The sequence below is a fragment of the Dermacentor silvarum genome, chromosome 6 (genome assembly GCF_013339745.2).
Source record: "Dermacentor silvarum isolate Dsil-2018 chromosome 6, BIME_Dsil_1.4, whole genome shotgun sequence".
NCBI lineage: Eukaryota > Metazoa > Arthropoda > Arachnida > Ixodida > Ixodidae > Dermacentor > Dermacentor silvarum.
This window is the reverse complement of record NC_051159.1, coordinates 104,556,065-104,579,049: the sequence shown is the minus strand read 5'-3', so window position 1 is coordinate 104,579,049 and position 22,985 is coordinate 104,556,065. Positions and strand designations below refer to the sequence as shown.

At 46.2% G+C, this 22,985-nt stretch overlaps 1 protein-coding gene across 1 annotated transcript in view; it reads right to left on the bottom strand.

Moving 5' to 3' along the window:
• LOC119456809 (nephrin-like) overlaps positions 1–22,985 on the bottom strand; it is a 57,043-nt gene that overhangs the window by 10,978 nt on the left and 23,080 nt on the right. The window contains exons 4-8 of the mRNA XM_037718626.2: positions 10,971–11,174; positions 7,391–7,687; positions 6,439–6,729; positions 4,792–5,186; positions 3,309–3,621 (exon numbers count right to left, since the gene is read on the bottom strand). Of these exons, the coding sequence (XP_037574554.1) occupies positions 3,309–3,621; positions 4,792–5,186; positions 6,439–6,729; positions 7,391–7,687; positions 10,971–11,174 (1,500 nt within the window). The remainder of the gene's footprint in view (positions 1–3,308; positions 3,622–4,791; positions 5,187–6,438; positions 6,730–7,390; positions 7,688–10,970; positions 11,175–22,985) is intronic.

Below are 22,985 nucleotides of genomic sequence, written 5' to 3'. Positions count from 1 at the left end.
ACGCTACTGCGGTGAGGACCCATCTTCGAAGTAAGCAAATAAAGAAAGTAATTTAGCGTTCAGTGGGAAAGCAATTCAAAGAAGACTGGGCGTAATAAGCAAGCACCTCGAAAAGCTATTTGGGCTCTGGGATTTTTTTCTTTTAGGTTTTATTCTTAATTGTTTTGAACTGCTTGGTTTTTGTAAGACGGCAGCGCTAGTGAGCGCAGAAAATGAACCAGGGAGCCGTAAATCAATGCTACATTGCTTCGCTTCCATGGGGCAAGAAACAAGATACAGGGTTGGGCTTCTCAGACGTCCGCATGTGAAGTGAAATGAAGGAAAATAGAAGGCGGGCCAAAATAAAGACACAAAATGAAGAAGCCGATAAGAGGAGGTGCCCCACACACTGTCATGCACTCTACTTCAACGCTTCAAGAAGCAAAAAAAAAAACAAGACAAATATATCTAGGTGTTAAGCAATTCTTATGCAAACGATATAGAAATAATAGCTCACTCATGCAAAAAAAAGTTTACGTTATATACCTTGCAATCCTCATCGATTACTTTCACCGTTCAGCAGTAAAAGCTTTGTAAGTCACAGAAGAGGAAAGCGGAAACGAAAGGCAAATAAAATTATGGACAGCCACTGGCGTACGTAAACACAAATTATGTTTTGAAAACTGTGAGTTGCTTACGTCACAAAATCAGAAACAAAACTTGGCCGAATAGGTTTTAGTACTCAGCGGATGTAATACTCGCAAGTTAAGCTACAAATACTCATTTGTACCTAACGCACCAGGGGAACGTTTTGGTAATATTGAACGCTAATCAAACAGAGAAATGACAGAGCAAACAAAGTAAATCGCTTTTCATGAAAGTGTCAATCCGTTATAGAAGTACAGTTTTTGCATATGCATGAACAAGGTGGTATACCACTGAAGTTGCAACGTTTTAGGAAAAAGACTAAAATTATTGCAGACCTTTACACAGTTCTTTTGACCTCAGATAAAACTTATTTTGAATAGCTACGCGATAAAGGTAATATAAGAAGTATAGATCTTGACAGCACATTTTAGTTCCGAACGCTCCGAGGTGCCCATTGCACACAAGCGCGCCGATTGCGCAAGTATCTTAGCGCTATACAAGAATATACCGCATCTAGAAATTACGCTCGTTCACCTATATCTAGGAGCATATTATACAATTCGATGAGACCGAAACAAACTTTAGCTAAAGCATTTCTTGTCCGCATACAAAGCACAACGAGTCATTGAATGGAGCCATTGTACTGGGGAATTATTCCGCGTCCTGTCACCAGGAAGAAGTGTTATTTGGTAATTTCCATAAAAAGTATGCTATCAAGTCTTGACTCATGAGGTGCTCAAACAAGGCACTGATAGGATAGATGCATTAAGTACGTTCATGTACAAATAAAGGAGTTGACTTTCCGCAGTCGGCTACTTCAATGAAAATCATGGATCGGGAAAAAGAAGTTAGAACTTACATGGCCAAATATGTTTGACGCATACTGTCCAAAACTGGGTTTTCTTTTAGGTGAGGCCACTGCCTGTTTAGTTCGTGAATCAAGCCTGAATTACTTATTGTGAACTATTTCCCAACAATAGGGAGCCTACATGTAAGCGCTGTTCTTGCATGTAGGTTCCCTACCCAAGTGTTCTTTATTCAGAATCCAGTCCCAAGGAAATGAAGTAAACGGACAAGACGGTCAAAGTTTGCCGATAGTACTCGTTAACTACAAAGTTTATTAACGCGATAGCATTTAGGGTCCCGTGTCGCAGAAAATCCGGCGTCGGCATTGGCGCCCGCGGCCGAGAAAACCACCCCAAACCACATTTAGGCATGCCACGCCATTCTGTCATTAATGTTGCTCATACTTTGTCTTGTATTCTTTGCAAAGCTATTCCTCGGAATTTTGAGAATGTCAATCCACAAACAAACGTCATGAAACAAAACACCCACAGCGCATGCCTTTTATGTTAAATCTTCTCAGACTGAAATAATAAAAGTGCGGAACATATACGGAAACCTGAAAATGATGTAATTTCTTTGGCGCGTTGTGCCCAGGCAAGAGGCCGCGTTTCCACCAGAAAGCTCGCCTACGTGCATAGCGTTCGCGGCCAGTGTTTGCCAGTAACCATTACGGTTGCATAAGCTGCAGTCATCGGAAACCATGAGTAGCAGTCAGGAATCTTTGAATGCTATCGCGTTCCACTCTTAAAAGCGAAGCTTAAGCATCCTCCCAATTTTTTACTTACTGTCTTAATTTGAGCGCGTCATCCATATAAATTGATTTGACGAAATGAGTCTCAAGGCACCCACGGCCGTTCTTTGATTGCGATGATTTCTCGCGGGCACATATATCTCATGCATTATTTTCGCTCTTGTTGACTGCAGCAAAGTACGCCAGTTAACAGTATATAGCGACACCACAAAAGGTAGCAGAATGTCAGAATGAAATGTCAGCCAATAAGCGGTGGCCGAAATGGACAGTCTACTACTAGGTGGACCATCCTCCTCCCCCCCAGGAGCCGTGTGACTTAGCAGGCTTGTAAGCACACATAAAAACAAGACAGCGTGGCGCTGGCGACCACTCTCAGGACCACATATAGAACGCGTACTTCGAATACCGAGCAATATGGACGGGAGCATACCAGCAGCGGTAGCTCACTTGGTGGAGCATCGCACGGGAAGTGCGGAAGGTGTTGGTTCGACTCCCACTCACGACAACGTTGAGTTTCGTCCACTTTCATTTCCATTTTCCTTAATATTTCTACAATGCAAATAAAAGCAAAGTTAATTTCATCTATGCTTTCCTTCTCATCATTGTCTGTTGACTTCGAATGGTTAAACCTTGCAAAAAAAGGAAATGAGCGCCTTGGTTCCTTTTCTTGGTGGTCATTCCAAACAGGAAAGGTTTACTGGAAAATGGATACCTGAAGTATCCAAGAGTGGTCTAACGTGAGCCATCCCTGGCTTGGGTCCTGCTTTTGCATTGATTAAGACAAGTATCTTTGTCGTAACGATAGCTCCCCACTGAAACGTTCCGTATGCCACTCCAATTCCATACATTTTTCTGGTGCGTTCAGCATAATTCCTACTGAACCCTTATGAACTTTCATAGTTTCCATTTTCATAATAATTTGCATAGTTATTGTATGGAACACATATAGAATAATTCAAAAGCATGCGGAACGTTACAGCAGGCTCCAGTTTTACACAATCCCTATTTCACCACTGTTTATCCTGATAAATGCGTGACGCAAACACACAAATTGCGAATTAAAATCGTTGACATAAGGACTCACGCTTGTGTCTCTCCTTGGCGCTGCGGTAGCGCAGCAGTAGCGTGACGAGAAATGCGATGGCTACCAGTCCAACGGCGCAAGCAATGAGTGCCACCAGAATCGGGCTCAGGCTGCCCGACCACAGTGGCTCTGTCAGGGACTGAGAGCCAGCCAGTGTCTTGATGCGGAGCAAGGTCAGTGCGCTGCGGCCTTTTGACGTAACAGCGTAGAGCACGAGCGACAGGCGAGCGCCGCTGCTCAGGCCGCTCACAGTCCAGGCTGGACGGTCGGAGGCATTCACGTGAAGCACACTCCTGTTGAACTGGTCAAGCACCTGGATAGCGAACGGCACAAGAGGCGAGAAGGTCAACAATGCTTCACCACTTTTCATGTGAAATAAAAAAATGGACACGCTTAAAATAACGCTGACATGAGAAAAGGAACTAACGTGATTACTTCAGAAGTTTGTTTCATCGTTCTTTTAAAATACAGTGAGCCGTTGGCGCTTGCCAAGCAATCTGTCGTTAGTGGCAGACGACTTGGGTTGCAAGACGGTGCTCGCCAGAAATATTTGTTAATCTTTTGGATATAGTAAGCCTTAAGACAAAACCCGTGATAACAATTTTTCTGTATCACATCGTTTCCTTCAACTTGGTGATTCATAACCTACGTTATGAAGTAAAACTCTACCCTCGTCTGTGTACTTGACTAGAGGCACCTTCAGTGTCAGCCGAGCGCGAAAACGGGGAAGTCTTCATAAACGGCGCATAGTCAAGCTTAACAAGCTTGCTTGTAAACTCAACTCCCCCACCAGACCCGCGATGTGCACAATTCAAACGAAAAAGCCAAGTTTGTAGCTCGCGCATAGTTAGTTACGTTGGTGGAGCGAAGCAATGAGACCGCCGTATGCAAATCACGAAAACCGAGAAAAGTTCACGTAGCCGCTCTCTCTTTCATTCTTGTGTGCCGCGTCACTTACGCAACTGCTATCCGTGCTTTTCGAATCCCCAACCTTCCCCCGTGCGGAAGACAGTAAAATTCGTAGGCCAGATCGAAAAGACTGACGCTTGGAGAATGAAGAATGCAGATATCTCAGTGAATTGGCTGAGCACTGCGCAGAACTGGTGGAGATTTCTGTTGCGTGATCATCCTGATGCTACTACAAAGTTTCACAGCACAACGTTCTAGATTGAGTGCTGCCAGAGCACCATCCTCCTACGGGCAAAGTGATCCGTTTATTAGAACGTCATTTTAATGACATAACTATAAAGTTGGCATGTTTGTTGGCTCTAGCTACATCTCACCGCAAGTGAAGAAAAATGAAATCACAAAAGTGCATTGAAATAAACTGAATATAATCATAGCATAAACTCAGTAATCATTCTGCAGAAAGGTCCAGGAAAGATTACTACACACGAATACGAACAAACATGAACAACCATGTATTTATGACGGTTTATAGAGTGGTGAAAATAGTGAGGGGATCGTATCTTGTACTTCTCACCTGAAGCACGTACACGGGTGGCATGCCTCCGTCATCGCCTGGCTCGCATTCTACGGCGAACGCACTAGAGGTTCTGTTCTGTAGGCTGCAGTTGCGTGGAGGTTCCGGGTCTCGCGCGGGCACCAGGCTGAACGCGCACGGCTCACGTTGTGTGCCAACGTCGTTGGTGGCCCAGCAAAGGAGCCGCTTAGTGAGATCCTGTGGTATGCGACGGGGCACCAGGGTCACATGACTCATGTGGCCAAAACTGGTGAAGTTGGTCAGTGATTCGTTGCCCAGTCGCCAGTGGAAGGACGTTGGAGCTGGCTCTGACTGCACCTCGCAATTGACTCGCACTGGCTGGTTGGACGCCGCGCCGTACACTTGCTGTTGCCCGCGGCGGCAAACAGGTGCATCTGCGTGGAATTTCAAGCACGGAATGTTCGCGCAAAATTATTCCTGTGAAGCAGTCATGATTGCAATGAGATTACAGTTGTAATTGTGTCGACGTAGCCGGTTACCCTTTATACCTGTTAGCAATTGAATTTCCATAGACGGAAGGTTTTGGCGGTTGCTCATAGGTTACAGCAGAATTTTATAGATTTTAGAAAAGCGTCGTCTACATTTTAAACCAAATGGTTCCATTGGCTACCCTCTAATGCTGCTGTACAACTGTTTGAAATCACCGTCGTTAGGTTAATTAGCTGTCTCTTAGCTTCCTTTGGTAATTTTTCGTTGTGATAACGCTAACCAAAGCAGTGGTGCTGGAAGAATAACTGTTGATCTCTGTTTGAGGTGCCATCAGAAGTCGCTGTTCTCGAAAGGAAGGTACACAGAAAGAAAGGAAAGGCAGGGATGTTAACCAGTGAAAAATACTGCAATTACAATGTTATTTTTTGCAGCTTATCATGGCGCCGACTCTATATATTTGCCGCCGATTGAATCGAAGGACCCTTGCTTACAAGAAAAATTATCCACACTGCTGCTAATTTGGTTGCGTCTGTAAGATCACAACACCATGTTGCCCTTCTCTCTTTCAATTCCTAATAGTCGCCCTTCTTCAGGTTAGTACTGTGACAGTGCGTTAAGTATCTCCTTGTTCGAACGTTTTTCACTCATCTGCTGCATTACGTACGCATGACATGTTGTCTCGCACACTACTACATCAGTCTATATCTCGTTCGTTTACAGTTCGACTAAGCTTTTATTGTTAATTATGAGATCTACTGCGAGATGATACAGTCATCCGGCGCAAATCCACTCAAGGGAGTAAGTGATAAGGTTAGCTGGTACAAAAGTGTGTTGTTTCGTTTCATTCTCGAGTAAATATAGTTACCTCACTGAAGATCTGAACAAGTTAAGGCGCAAACATCCAGCCGAAAGTTTCGCGCGCTTTGTACAGAAGCTGCATAGACGGACATGCATTGGGTGCCACGACATATAACAATCAAATCGCAAATGAAAAGAAAGAAGTTGCAGGAAGTTACGGTTGACAATTAAGCAACGCGACACATTTCTGTAAAGAAAACAAGTAGCCAACATGTCTGCCTCACTCAATATCAGTCAATAAACAAAGAAAAGAAAGAAAGGAAACCAAGTTTATAGACTACGTGAACGTAAATAGTTTTCAATGAAAAAAGTTCTTGAGTCATGTACTTCTGTACTTACACTGGAAGTTGAGGAACAGTGTGTTGCTGGAACCCTGCCCCTGCGAATTTGCTGCACTGCAACTGTAGGGCCCTCTGGCGTCGAGCCGCACCTTCTGAAGCACCAAAGACCGGTTGTTGACGAGGACACCACCCGTGGAGTCGGTGAAGAGCTCACGTTCGCCGAACCACCAGCTTACATCGGAGACCAGAGGATTTGCCTCGACAACGCATTCCAAGTAGACGTCTTGACCCTCACGCAGCTGTGAGCGTCGCAGGCTAGATGCGAGGCGCAGCGTGAGCTTCGGTGGAACTGGAAATTGTTATTAAAAGAAAGGGAACACAGCAAGTGACGTGAACAGAAAAATTACTCTAGGGACTTCTTTGGGTAACTTGTCGGATAGTGCGTAAACATTCTTTCCAGTAGGTCACCTTGCACACATACGTATCTGACAACTCTGACGTATACACTAATGTGTCTGGTCGCATGATGGCGAAGTTTGCTCGTTGTTTTTTTTTTCTTTTACACGCACACACACGCGCACACACGCACACGCACACACACACACACACGCGCGCGCGCGCACACACACACACACACGCATGCACGCACACAAATGAAGTAGGCCGCTGAACAGTTCCAAGAAGCCTATTACATCTAATCGTACTATATGTGCGTGTTCTTTAAATATTGTTTCTGTGGTTATTGACAAATCACATAGCGGTCCGACCTCCTGTCTTCATGTCACAATTGATGTAAGGCGAAAGCTATCCCGGGCGGAAACCCGTGCAAAAATAAAGCATTTACAGGCTGGAGCACAGGTTACTGAGTAATTGTTATCTCTACACTCTTTAGTTAATTAACGAATCTCTAAATGCAACGACGATACCAGATCGGGCAGGGATAGTCGCATGCAGAAGACGTCAAATAGCAGAGAACCGGCTAAAAAAAGAAAAATCTATTGAATACTCACAAAGCACCTGCAGCCTGAACTCTGCAAAGATGTCCGAGCCCGGGATCAGGTCGTTGTCGGCCCGGCATCGGAGCATGCGACCGTGGTGTCGCGCAGTTGGGCGCAGTGCGAGCCACGAGAGGGTCACGTTGCCGTCCAGAGACTCGTTCTGTCGCGCACCGCTGAGCACCTGATCGCCCAATAACCACGTGATGCGCGATCGAGGGCGCGAGCCGACAGCGCGGCACGAAAGCCAGCCCGTTTTGCCGGCTTCCAGCGTCGGGCTCACCGCTTCCACGCTGACCTCGAGTGGACGGACTGCGAAGAAGTGTTCAGTAGGATTTTCCTAGGAAAGCACCCGACAGTTCATTTCAAACATGAGAATAGTCGATGCCCGATGCCTATGGAAGCTGTGATTATTGCCTTTATGGCTAATGAAATGCGAGGCGGTTATTATTGTAGCGTGGCTTATTGGGGCGACACACTACTGTCTTTTACCTCGGGACCGTGACAGTGATGTATCGGCAAATAAAAACAAAATATGAAAATGTAATGCTTAACTATGGGTGTTTCTTGTTTTGTTTTTTTCGTTTATGGTATGCGCGTTTATTAAAAAGTGCAATTCTGAGTGATTCTGTAGACAAATGTAGCCGAAATCCTAGTCCGCACTGGATTTTCTGTTCCCAGTGCCGTGTTTCTCGCAGATACGTTAAAAGCGACTTTATAGAGAAGTCTGTATGTTTATGTATTCTGTTGTTTTGTAGGTTATTTGTGTAATAATGGTTTGTCGTATGTCCTGTGTAAATCTATTTATAATCACATTAACCCATGTAGCACGATGGCATCCTGCAAAGCAAAACCACTTTCTTGCTTTGAGAGAGAGAGAGAGAGATGTATCTTTATTAAAGATACATCTGTGTGTGTGTTTTAAGCTGTAAAATCTTAGCACGCTCCTTGTCTTTGATTCAACGGTTTAAATATTTAGCAAGCCTTGCATATATATATTTTCTGATCAATCTATGGCAAGCTACTTTATACAGAAAGTTCACCGACCATGACTTTCCAGCTGTCAAATCAGAATCGCGTACACTTCGCGGAAACGCTCCCGCCGCTGAATGTGAAATTAGCCTACCTAATGTCAAATTTATTTATGAGTATTTCGCAACAGACTTGCTCTATAGGAGACAAAACATCGTGCACTTGTCTTCGAATACGAGTGTCTTCACTTTTCTAAAATGTGTATAACTGTAACTGCGAAACTTAAGAAGTAAATAACAAGGTTTTTTTTTCTGCAAGCTCTACTTGCTCGCGAAAATTGTGACCGTGAAAGCGCATAAACCAACTGTGCAAGCAACATTTTCATTGCTAACATATTGCATTGCCCTTATTAAGCCTGCGGATACTTTAAGTTAGAATGCAGCATGCAGGTACTCACTTCACTGTTCATACGCACAAAATCATAACGCTATCTTAAACAGATTTTTTGGGATGTAGAGAGTACAACCATTTATGACAGCTGTGTTATGTTTATTACGAGTAACAGGAGCGTTAGGGCTTAGGTTTGCTGCATTATACGGATTTAATTTTGTATTAACGTTCGCATGTGCTACAGGAGGGGCCCGACATTTTGTATGAGCACTTATGCACTGACTGAAACGAGCGAAATTCGATCGCACACAGAAATAGGGACACTAAACGCAAGTTAAAACTCAGTGGATGAACCGCTCTTTGTGTTTATGACTTGTTTCTGAGTGAAAGCAGATTGCTTTGCACCAGTAAGCACGGTAAACGATGCGTGGCGGTTTCCAAGCCCGAGAGTTCCGTTTTCCTCCAAAGATAGTTTTTTTTTTTCGAAAGAGCATTTTCGAGAGCACTTAAAAACAATGAAACAGAATGCGCCCGAACTGCACTAGAATTCAATTGGAGGCCTGTTCTGGCGTTCACATGGCTAGAGCTCTAAGGATTTTGTACGACCTAGTGGTTCTTCTTTTCCGTGCACCATGCAAATGTTTATTCCGTTTCCATTACAAGAAAAAAAAACAGATACCGGACTGTTATCCGAATGTCACTACACTTTTATCTAGACTACATGATTAAAGATAACAAACCACTCAGCGAGGAGAATGGCTCGGAGAGCTAATGACGCAAATAAACTAAAACAAAATTAACGCTTAGATGACTGATTATCTTGTTTATAGTAACCGACGTTGTCGATGTATCTTCTGTTTTTCTATCAAACGGATCATTATGGACGAGAATTTTTTAGTATGCGAGCGTACGCAGGTTATTAAAAAGACAGGCTTTAGAATAAACATTTTGATTGCACACGCTTTCTCTGGAAGCCTTACAGCTCTGCTGTTGAGTTTAACAAAAGGGTATTCTACGGGAAAACCGGAAATGTTTTAGAAGGGAGCAATTGTTAGGGGAGATGATGTTAGTCGCTGTATAATGATCGGTCGGTGGGGCTCTTCTACAGCAATGTAAGGCCGCATGCATATCAAGAAAGAAAAATAAACGTCAGTCACGTTCGATAATTTATGCTTGCTCTGTAAATAGCGCTTATTTACTACTATAACGTCTAAAATAGAAAACTTCTGAAAATGAAAAGAAAACTGCATCTCGGAAATTACTCTGGTGTATGAGCGAATTGACTAACACTCTTCATTGAGCGTTTCTTGCCAGAAATCGCTGATCTGCTCTGCTGTACACTTAATAGTTTAATGAAGAATTCATTGAAGAGGTATGATGACGCCATTGCTTCAAAAGCATATATGTGAACGAGAAGATAGGGAACAGAGGGGACCAATTTGCAATAATCACAGCATAAGAAGTCAACAAACAACAACACCAAGACCGAGCTAAAGGGGAAATTACTGATACCAAATAAATGAAATAAAGAAACGTTAAATAATAGTAATGAAAATGGATGAAAAAACAACTTCCGCAGGTGGGGAAGTATCCCACGTCTTCGCATTACGCGTACGATGCTCTTACCAATGCATCTACCGCGGCGCCGATTTCCCATCTACTTTCCAAGGTATTTATGTTTACTACTAGAAATAACCATGTGAGTGTTAGTCATCGACACCACTCACAAACCTTGGTGGCGGATGAACATCCTTTCTGCTGCTGGCATCACGAGTACATGATCTTTTTGGGTGAAGGCAACTGCTCAATAAAACAACACATGCTACCTGTACCTACTATGTGCATTACATTTTGGCACCTAAAACCCCATAATTAATATGCAGTACATTATAAGTTATAGACAACGCCTTCTTGAAAGATTAGATAGCACTGACGGTAATCGAATCTGGAGCCATTGCGCAAAGGTCAGTAACTCGAGTTCCATCCCATAGCCTTTTAAGTAAGCACACTTAAGCCTCGAGTTGGTGAGTTACTTCAAATAGTGCACTTCTCAAAAACCTAGAGAAGGCTGCGACAGAAATGCTGTCGTTATAGTTAAGAAATTTCAATTGAGCTACCCTTACAAATAAAGAAGACACCTCATTTGAATACCATCAATGCTCGACGCGAAATGCGCCGTTTGGAAGACTCTCAAACAAAATAAATAAAAATGCATAAGTAATGCTTCACTCACAGTTCATGTCAAGTGTCACAGACGTCGTGAGTGGCGATGTTAGGTTTGAGTTTGACGCCTGGCACACTAGCACAGCCATCAGATCCTGGCGACGAAGAACGAACGGCCCGAGCGCACTACGGCGGACGCCCGGCCGGTGCTCGGTGAGAACGCTCTCCAGTGGGACGCTCTCTCGCCACCAGGTGACGCTAGGCTCGGGAACACCTGCCGCAGGAAGAACCACGCGTGTGTCAACGGCCAAGCAGAAGGTACCTCTGGTGAACTGAGGACATGTGCGTAGACGATCACCAATGCTTCATCTCACCTTAGAGCAATAGTTGACAGTGCGATCACATGCATGCATCGCCGCCTCATCACACACCCTCGAAAGCTATTACGTCGAGAAGGCGAGGTAAGAGGTGATCTTGAACTGAGTTTCAGCAGTGAACATGACTGTAGATATAATCACACTTGTTACTAACCGCTGGAATTTTTTCGTGGGACTTTTCGACAAAAGTCGTGTGAGCGCTCCTGCACCGTTAAATCGCTTAACACCGCTTATGCAGTGTTAAGCGATAACCGCTTATGCGGCGATCATTTCTGACCAAGTGCAGATATAATACGGTACAAAATATTGAAGGGGAGTGCGATTAAAAGTTATCGTCGACTACGACAGTGATTCCGAGAAATATAATCTACAGTAATAACACCACTGCATAGATACAAGAAATGTTCAATGTCCAGCATTATTGCACGCCCATAATTGGGGGGCTCATTATTACGTTTGTTAGGCTAGTGGCCAACTAAGCATTGCATCTACTCCACAACTATCTAGGAAAACAACCCACAATGTCTACATCCCCATAGCATTGTCAACCTTTGGTAATTTACCAATATTTCTTCATCCCAGAACACACAAGGTATTAAATAGATAACCAAGCCCCAAGTTCGCGTGAACAATCAAGTGTGATAAATCATAATTAGCGCGTAGCTGTCACGGGAATATAAGTAGTGATAACAACCTACACAATGACCTGGAGACTCTGATTATTATGTATAGTTTATATTTAACATTATGTGATAAGTTTTCTGTGCTGAGGTCACCTTTACACAAATTCACGGCCACATTTGTGAAGTTATGGTCGTCAGCGTGCTCTGCAATTTCTATGTGGGCGCTAAAAGAACTACACAGTAATTTTACAAATATTGCCTTATGGAAGCGTCTGTCGAATAAACATTATTTATTGGCATAACCATGGCGTTTCTGGAGACACCACGACTGCCATTACAAGGGCATCCTCGAAAGTGAGACGTGCGCCTCAGACGCAATTTGCGGGTGGGCAGATTCCTGGCGCACAATTTGACGTCACTGTTCTTGATCGCATATGTAAAGAAGCCCACCACATACCTTTTTTTGGAAGCACATTGAAAATTATGTGCATAATAACTTACGAAGACAATACGTTTGTGGCTTTGCCACGGCCAGGATCGAATCACGGCCGCGGTGGTCGTATTTCGAGGGGGACGCAATTAAAAAAAATGTATTGTATTATACATTTGTTCATGTTAAACAACTCCAAGAGGTCCGAATTAATCCGGAGTCTCCAAATTCGACGTGTCTCATACTGACATCGCGGTTTTCGCGCGTAAAACCCCATACTTGGTTTTTAATTCTAGTCTACTGCGTAGCTCTGTTCTACATGATAACGGGTGCCATTTATGTGCGCTAGAGTGCAATGTATGATGCCATTGTTTGCATTCTTAGTTTTCTAGTTTTATTACATCGATAGCTCTGAAGGGTTCCTTTAGTAATAATGTACCTCCTGTCTTTGCACAAAAACTCTTGGTCACAGCAAAACTAAGCTTGTGGTATATGGAATATGGAAGTGTGGTAGTTGCAATTAAATGCATACCACAGTACTTAAATAAAACTGCAAACCCGAAGGCTCAGAAACCTTGAGGTCCTGTTCTTGCATAATCGCCTGCTGTTGTAACCTTAATTTTTCTTCCCAGACATGCGGCAATGTTCCGAGTACACAAGCGAGTCACAAGAAGCATCTTGCAAAATCTTTTCGTTTTTGTTCACTTCCCACATTTTCTGAAATCATAAATGTCGACCGTTCCACATCCAGAAAAGTACACATTGATCTCGTATGCTGAAGGTTATTGTTTGCCAATGAAATTGGGTAAAATTCATATAATGAAATTCTGGAATAACCTTGTCAAAACAACGTTTGCACTGATCAGGCCAATGCGTTTTGCTAGCATGACAAATTATTAACCAGTATAGCAACACGTGAACGAGTACTTCTCTGCGCATGACCTGCGTAGCACTTTCTCTTTGTTCGGCGCGGTCGGTACTCGCTAATGCGTTTTCAAGAGTAACACAGCTGACACTAGAGAAAAACAGCACACGCAGGCACGTAACAAAGCGGCTCCGAGGCGTAGCGAACAAAGAACACCGTCTCCCTAATAGTCAGCACTCAAAAACACGTGTCTTTTCACGCTGAACCCTGGAAACACGAAAACCGCCTCACAGCTCCAGTCATTAAAGACTGCCTTGTTCAAGGTAATTATAGGATGAAAGCGAATTCGAAGTACTCCTCGACATGAAACTTCCTACAGAAAAGAAGGCAGGGGGGATACAGCACGTAAGACAAAGGAAAGCCACGAACGCTAACAGGAAATTGTGTATACGAGCGTACAACGTTGTGGGAGAACAATGTATAAAAGACTGACAGAGACTGCGCCTCGGGCAGGTCGATTAATTGTGTCTCCGGGGACAGGCACAACGAGGCTTTATTCAGATGCTGCTGTCCCTGTTGTCTGCGAAATGAGTCCGGAGCGCGACAGTCGGGCCCAGTAGGGGGTGCACGCCGCGCAGTTGAGGGTGTAAAACGCGCAATCACTGAAGCATATTCGGTCAGTAAAACCTGCAAACTATTCCGCAGGATTGTGAAAGCAGAGCCCATTGGCAACAGAGCAGCGAAAGACCACTGTTGGCAAAACAAAAACAGTGTGTCCTCGGTACGGATTGAAACTCTCAGCTTCTGTGTGACTCTCAAGAATCTCCAGCAACGTTGCGTTTCTGCGACAAATGGGGCCCGCGCGGGGTAACCCTCGAGTTGCAGGCAAAGCTTTTCTCCCAACATCTTCATAAGTGTCAAGGTGACAGAGAATGTATATAGTTTGTCTTTTTCTGTACGTTTTTTGCTTCGGTAGCTCCCAGACGTCCCTGTTTCGGGTTGCCTACCGTAAAGCGCTTGCGCTAACGAGCCGTGGTGTCGAGGAGAGCCTCTCCAACGCCGGCGGGCTATCTACGTAGTCCCACCCTCTTCACGTCCGCTGGCTTCGCTTTGTGCTCGGGATGAAAGAGAATGCCCCGCCACCACCGCTGGAGTCGAGCGCCTGTGCGAGCCTATTGTTTAAGAGGTGACGAGGGCTGCTCTTTGGGTCCTGCGGCTGCCTCCCGCTTTCCACTGGGCTGAACAACCGGCGGCAAAGTTCCCGCGTTGAGCGGGCGCTGAGAAGAGCTTTTATTTGCTTGTTGTTGTCTTCGAGCGCGCTCCCACGCGTTGAGCGCTGCCGGCGCCTCAACTTCTGCTCTGCGCGTTCCCACTTAGGCTGCTTAGTAAAGGAATCGCGTTTAAAGTCAAGCAAGTCAGTGGGCAAACGCGTTGAACTTATTTAACTTGACCTTCTTAATTTAGTAATTCACTAATGTGGAATAGAATGCCATTGCCGCATTCACAGCATATACCGCATTTTTTTTTTGCAACGTTGTTGCTCGGATCTCTGAGTAGAAATTCAAGGAAAAAAAATAGAATTAAATAAAATGAGTAATTTTACGTGCAATACCCGCCGTCCGATTATGAGACACGTTGTATAGTGGTGGATCCAGATTAATTTCGGCCACCTGCTCCTTTTTTCTGTCTTTCAACGTACCTTTGAATCTAAGTAAAAGAGCGTTTTTTGCATTTAGCTGGCATTGTTACGCAGCCGCCGCAGCCAGGACCGAACTCCCGACCTGGATCTTGGCCGCACGACGCCATAGCTACCAAGAGAGAGAGAGAGAGAGATAAAACTTTATTGTGTGATGATAAAACTTTATTGTGTGCATGATGGGGTCTGGGGGCGGCGGGGGTTGGGAGACTAACCCCCAGGCCTCCCCTTCCTCAGACGGCGGCCAGCCCTTGCTTTCTGGCGGCGTCTTCGGCCATCCGGACGGCCCAGAGCTGCTCTACTGGGTCCAAGCTGAGCAGCAAAGTCTCCCACTGCTCGGCCGTAGTTATGATGCGTGTAGTGTTAGTGCGGTGGGTGTTGGTGGGTGTAGCTTTCTGGCATGCCCAGATTATGTGATCGAGGTCAGCGCGTGCCTCGCAGGCTTTGCAGAGTGGGCCATAGCTACCAAGCTACCAGCACGGGTGAAAATTATGTGAGCATTGTGCTTATATCACTCCTTAACCTGCACGCGCAAGTATACATAAATGGCGGTATGAAAAGGTGCTACTTTATATAAACATGTTATAAATGTTATTTGCGATGACATGTCATATCACTTCACATCCTGTGGCAGAGAGAGAGAGGGGGAATAAACATTTTGCAAAAGAGCACACGAGCGTAGGTAGCTCCTCCGCTCTGCAGTGAGTGGTCCCCTCCATCCAAGAGTCCAACGGCCTTAGCTGCCCTTCTCGCTCGGTTGACCAGGTTGAGCTGGTCCGTCGTATCGGAGCGCTGCGTCCCATTGGCGTGTGGTGGGGCTTGTTATGAGTGTGAGTTGTGTGTTTGCGCAAGCACATACCATGTGGTAAAGCGTTGCGCATTGATCGCAGTGTGGGCATTTGTAGGAATACAGCGCAGGATGTATGACTTGGTAGAGATTCAAATGTAGATATGTGGTTGTTTGGAGTTTTGGCCATGTTACGGCTTCCTCTCGGGTCAGAGCATTGTGAGGCGGTGGTGATGTTCTTCGTGAAAGGCGATAGTGTTGTAGGATGTGCGTGTAGGTTAATGGTATGGGCTCGGGATGTAACTGCTCGGCGCGGTCATCTCGCGGCTCCCGGTGTGCATGCGCTCAGGAGTAGGCGTGTGCCTGTTGATTGGCGCGTAAGGACTCATGCGCCGGAGTGCCACACGATTTGATTCTACAGTGGGAGCTGGTGCGCTCCATTGTGAATGCGATGTGCGGCCCTGGATATTTGGGTCCTGGAAAAATTTCTGCATGCTGTCTGAGAGTCCGTCAGAACTATGACGCACTCCCAGTACGGTCTCTTCGTGATGGCTAACGCTATCGTTAGTTTCTCTTCCACCGCAGCGCTCGCTCTGGAAACCAACGACGCATTTATTTCGGTCCCGTGATTGTCGACTACGCTGGTGACGAATGACGTGCTTCTTGCGGTGCTGACCACGCCTACGTACAAGACATTAGGGTGGTTCTTATACTTTCTCGCGAGTTCCTGCGCTCGGACTTGTCGCCGTCCGATGTGAAAATCGGGGTGCATGTTCTTGGGAATCGGTGAGACGTGCATAGTTTCTTGCATTCGTGTTGGGATTTTTGTCAGTGCGCTAGTCTTCCGTACGGAATATCCAAAACGTTCCAAGATGCAGCATCCCGCTATTGTGCGTAGATAGCCTTTCCTTCTGGCTTACCAGGTGGGCCTCTATGACTTCCCGTGCGCTGTTGTACACCCCTGCCTCCTCGAGGCGAAAAATAGCCACTCCGGGTGGGAGTGCAAGCCCTTGGTTATACGCCTTGCGTATCAGCCCGTCGAGTACCTCCACTTGCGCGTTACTGAAATTTATATATTAGGCCGAGTACGCAATGCGGCTCACAATCAGAGCCTGCACTAGTCGGATCAGGTCCTGTTCCTTGAGTACCCTCTTCCTGTTGGTAATTCGTTGCATCATGCGCAAAATCTGCGTTGTCGTGTGCTAATTGTAGCTTTGGTATGGCGTATCCTCGCTCCCGTCTTTTAAAGATGATAGTCTTTCTTGGGGAACTTAAAAGCTGAAAATTTGGTCTGTCTGTCTGTCTGTCACCCGATTCAGCCACCCGGCCAAAGTTCGACCACTTGCTTACCGGCCACACTACTTAAACTGGTACGGCTGTTCATACTTGTGAACGTTATCGATCACAACGTAAATATTACGCATATCTGAGGCGCAACATCACTAGGTAAGTATTAGGAGGTGTGTTCCTTTAATAGAAAATACATAGATACGTAACTCTAAAGACCCTAGTTTCTTAAGCTGCGCTGAAAATGCCATGCTATGCGCGCCCACGAACGACGTTCCCGACAGCGCGCCGACGAGCACCCTCTGCCATGGAGGAAGGAAAGCCTCTGCACAAGCTCATGTTTCCCGATGTATTGCCAGATGGCGTCCATGTCTCACGCAGCGCCTCCTCAATTTTATCAATGCCAGCCAGATGTGGCCGATTCAACATAAAGGAAGCGCTGTCTGAGGCAGGGCAAAACATAAATGGCCGCTTGATGAAATAATGCGGTAAAATGAAATCTGTTCAAACAAACCTCCATTGCATTTATCATGCCAGGACGGAAATGGTACGAGAACAGCATCACGGGTGGCCGCGGATCAGACCAGCACTCATGTAGTACGGCCGGCAGAAGACTATCGTCTTTCGACGACATTTGCAGCGAAGCACGCAGATACGCGGCAATTTTTTTGTAAATGTAAGCCCACGATACGAAGTCTGTCCACCTTGGTGATTTCTCTAGGACCCTATTCGCAGGTGGATGGTTCGTACCGGGGCTGTTGGTCGTCCTCGTGAGCGCTTCTAGATTATGAGGAGCTCCGACTTCTCCGGCGTTGAAAGCTCCGACTCCCCACATTGAAAAGTATCGGCGACAGCACTGCTCCTTGTGGCGTTTTAAATTAGTTTACATCCCCTCTCAGATGGCGAAACCCGGAACCGCTGTCGTAACACGCGACCGCGCAGCCTCTAACGATGGCGGCAGCTGCCATGTCAAGAAAATGGCGCAAGCGGTGAAGCCGGAGGGCACTGCACATGTGTAATGGGGACTAGACGAGTGGGCATGGTCCTTTCCTGGGCTACGCAAATAAAGCGAGTGCTCATTTCCAAGTATTGTAAGTTTAATTGAAATCAGGAGCAACAACTTCACCATCAACATCTGAAACAGTTTTAGCTATGCTAACGAATTTTTCAAACTGCCGCTTTAAGTTTGGTGTGGTCATGCACAAATCCCATGAAAACACTTCACCCATCAAGATGTCGATGCCGTAAAAAACGTTCAAAATGCCTCCCTTCCACAACAACGCAAAGCATAAACCGCTCTCGCGTCGACTCGATAACTCTACGCAGTACTGCTGGACGGACGCTCGCACATGAAGATATTATCCTGCGCGAGCGTCCGTGTTTCATATTATTGACAGCACGGGGCTCTGTTGCATAAACTCTATATTTAACGTAGCCACCCCCCCCCCCCCCAAAAAAAAAAAAATCACAGCATATCCACGGGGTGAATGATGATGAGTGGGCGAAGCTCCGGAGGGAATCATCGGATCTCCCGCTTAAGGGGACGCTAGCACAAACGCGTTAGAAACGTGCAGTACTCTCTAGTAAGGGGGAGCGGCCACAGCGTCTTACGCAGCCATTTAGACATGCCGGAACGTGCACCGCGTTTGCCGACGCCATCACATGACTGCTGAGAGAGTATACCTCCCGTATTCATAAACGCTCCTCGACTTGAACTTGACTTGCCACCGCCTTGGGCAGCGCGTTCGAAACGCGTTGAAGGTAAGGCGGAGAGGCCACAGCGTCTTACACCAGCTTCTTACACGGGCCGTAACGCGCTAGCACAAACGCGTTAGAAACGCGCTAGAAACGCGGCCTTTCGTTAATGTTGGGTATTTATTGCCATCGTGGTGCGTGTGTCTATGTGCGCTTCGTGGCGTAGTGGGCAAACGCCGCGCGCTCGGAAGCGAGGGGTCCCTGGTTCGATTCCGCGCTACGGACACAACTTCGGAATTTTTTTTTCTCAATTTTCTCAGACTGGTTACACACTACTACTACTACGACGGGGACGGAATGGGTGCCGCTATAAGGAGCTTCGCTCCTAAAAAAACATTAATGTCGCAGTTTCACCCGAAAGGCGAAGCATCAATTGCGATAGCAACTTTTAGAGAGCTATACGGAGTATAAACATGGACATGCAGCTGCATAAAATTATCAAGTAACGAGCGTCTGAGAAAAGCGTTCCCAGTTGTACCAAGGGTTATCTATCGCCGCAACAGAAACTTTGAAGACATGTTAGTGCATTAAAAAGTCAGCCAACATCATTCCCCCGTTATAAAAGCATGTTCTCGCCCCAGGTGCAAAACCTGCAAGCATCTTCAAAGCAACCTTAAAATTAAAAGTACCGCAAATGGCTACACACACGAAATGAAAACTAGCTTTATTTCCACTAGCTCCGATGTAATTTATATGCTTGAGTGTTCCTTCTGTAAGAAGCAATATATCGGTGAAACGGGACAATCAATGAACATCAGGCTAAACGGACATCGCGCGGACACAGCTAAAAAGCTTCCCAAAGCCGTCGCCGAGCATTTCAACCAATCAGGTCATAACTTTGATGAACTTAAACTCTACATACTACAGTCAAATTTTCGTTCTGCGCGAGACAGAAAATATAGAGAATCGTACCTAATTCATAAGTTCAATACATTGCAACCAATAGGCATGAACGTTTCAAAGGAAGCTTTAGAATTTATTCGCTATGCTAAATTGAAAAGCATAGGCAACAGCACTTAGTTATTGTTCATTGAGTTGCTTAGTTTTTTTTGTTATTGGATTGTCAGTAATATTCCAAACTCCCTTTGCTTTCACTCCATCCTATCGTCCTTTTATCTATATATCTACGCCCCCCCCCCCCCCCCGGCTTTATCATTTGTTTATGTGCCCGAACAACATTTTTCCGCCGCTACTTTTATTCTCCCTGTGAGACACGATCGTTCACTGACCTCCAGCGGAGCAGACATCCCCCCCCCCCCCCCCCCCGCCTTGTCCAGACCCCTTCCATGAAAAGAAGAACCTGCCATGACACGTCAACCTGCTAACACACGGCGCTGCCTCAAACTCCTCCACCGACTATCAGTAGTGCATTATATTTCTTTTCAATTCTACACCCTCGCCGCTATCACATTCTTGCTCGTTACCTCACCCACCCGCCTTACCTTCTCTCCCCTTTAAAAGAACACTACCTATATATACTGTGCCGAGGAGAGCATATGTCACCTTGAAGAAGACAAGTCCACTTGTCGAAACGTTGGCTCCTGTTCTCACCTTGTTCTCGTGTTATTCATCGTCTTGAATCGCCGTCTCCTTCATTCACCTAGTTTTCCCTGTATAAACTTGGACATGCAGCAGCACCAGCAACGCGCAGAACTGTTGTCGACGCCTATTGTTGTTTTTCCCGCTTTCGCACCGAACGCGCACGTCGTTGGTGACTGTTGCTAGAGCCTCTGGGGACTACTCGGTGGTTTTCGACATCAGAAAGGGAAACTCGTCGAGCAGTGTCGGAAGTATTTACCACCTGCTCACCTCGCAACATTTTATTGCGATAGCAATTATATGGACACTCAAAAGCAGATTTCTGCCGTCGGCATCGCCGTCGTCGTCGCCGTGAGGTTCCCTATGACGTCAATGGAGATGAAATCGTCGCCGCGCGCCGCGGTAAGTGGTTCTCGAGGGAAAGGGAAAGGTTGGCGCTATCTTCTGCAGCCCTTGAGGGAGCACGGCGCGCCGCCGAACGCTGTATGTGCGAGTGAAAGGGCGCGAGGGACGCGCTCTTTCACGGCGAGTGAACGCACGGCGGAGAACAAACGCGCGTTCTGCGCCGTGCTTCCTTAAGGGCTGCAGAAGTAGGCGTCTCTTTCCTCCTTTACAATCACCATATATGTAGAGCAAACGCGCCTTCTTTCGACGCGCGAGAGGCCGTGGGGGAGGGCGGGAGGGGGAGGGAAGGGAGGTGACGTTTAGCTGCGGCACCAAATGCCTATTTATATCAGAGGCTCCGGCAACAGTCACCAACGCCGCAGGCATTTTGAGTGAACGCGGGCAAAACGCCGACGGCGTCGACAACAGTTCTGCGCGTTGCCGGTGCTGCTGCATGTCCAAGTTTATACAGCTGATACAGCTAATATCATTACTCCGTATAGCTCTCTACAATTTATATAAATACGCATTTCGTGCCGCCGTTATACGTCGCCTCCCCTCCTTCCGTCCCTTCCCTCCGTCCCCCCATGGCCTTTCGCGCGACGGAAGAAGTCGCGTTTGCTATATATATATATATATATATATATATATATTGTGAGCGCACTTTGTGAATGTTGTCGTCGTCATCTGTACATACGACTCATCATCTTGTGTGAGCGCTATTTGTGCATATCGTCGTCGTCATTTGTACATACGACTCATCATCTTTTGTCTCGTGCGGTGCTTCGTCCCTGACTCGGGCGGCGGCTCGGAAATAAAGGCATCGCATCGGCCGACGTCTCACAATATATATATATATATATATATATATGGCGATTGTAAAAGAGGAAAGAGACGCTTAATTCTGTAGCCCTTCAGGGAGCACGGCGCAGAACGCGCGTTTGTTCTCCGCCATGCGTTCGCTCGCCGTGAAAGCGCGCGTCACTCGCACATACAGCGTCCGGCGCGCGGCGACGACTTCATTGCCGTTGACGTCATACGGAACCTCACGGCGACGCCGACGGCAGATATCTTCTTTGAGTGTCCATATAATTGCTATCGCAATAAAAAAGTCGGCTGGAGAAATGTCAGGGGATCTCGGTGACCGAAACATTGCTCCTGCACGCCTAATCCACTTTCGTGGAAAACGTGTATCTAACCAGCTCTTTGCCCTGGTGGAGAAATGTGGTGTTGCTCCGTCGTGCTGGAACCACACTTGGCGCAGGTCATTCAGGTTAAGTTTGGAGGCAAAGTCGTAGACAATAACACCTAATATTTCTTCCGTGTACATATTTTCGTTCAGGTTGTCCTCAAAATAGTAAGGTCCGATGATCCTGTCCCTGAGTATGCCACAACACACATTCACACTCCAGCGAACTTGATGCTTGTGTTGCCGCAGCCAGTGTGGATTTTCTTCTGAACAATAATGCGCGTTGTGATTATTCACAGTGCCATTGCGGCAAACCAGAGCTTCATCTTCCAAATTATTCTGTGTATAAGTCCTTTTCTTCGTCAATTTGATCAGGCTCCAATGGCAGAAGTAAACCCGCCTTTCAAAGTCCGCCACACTTAGGTTCTGGCGAAGGTAAACATGATATTGATGGAACCTATGCTTTTTTAGCACATTTGCGACTGTTCTAACGCTGCGACCGCCCTGATTGGCAATCTGTCAAATGCTGAGTTCTAGCATCGATGTTACGCACGTGACAACATCGATTTTAAAGTCTTCATCGATGATTGTCTTCCTGGTCTGTCTCAGACGATGGGCTGACCCTGTTGTGCGAAAGCGCCGAAACACGTTTATCAAAGTAGGCCTAGTTGGAAGGGGACGGTGTGGGTGGCGAGCCGCGTACAGCCACATTGCCAATGAAGCGTTGCCATTCATCTCAGCCATTGCAAGTACCGCGTCAAATTTTTCTTCAATTGAATACCTCGTCCCGCCAGAAGCAGTCATATTAGCACGAAGAGGACTCCACGTGGATATTTTTGGCTACCCTTTAGTAAAGAGGCGCCGCTATTCCAGAAGCACTCTATTAAATGACAGTGAAGCTAGAGCGTTCACAAGATGATGTCCCGGTGCGATCTCAAGTAATACAAAAATGTGCCGAAGAATTATTTCCTGTTATCGCGTTTAACAGGATCATGTGTACTGCGTACGGCACATCGCGCTGCCATATTTTGATTTCGCCAGCCGAGAGGGCAAGGGAAACAGTTATCATCTTTGTCTATGCCTCCGCCCTGTTGTCAGACTAAATGCCGCACGCAACAGCCGCGTCACATCAAGGAGGAGCTTTGCGCCGATC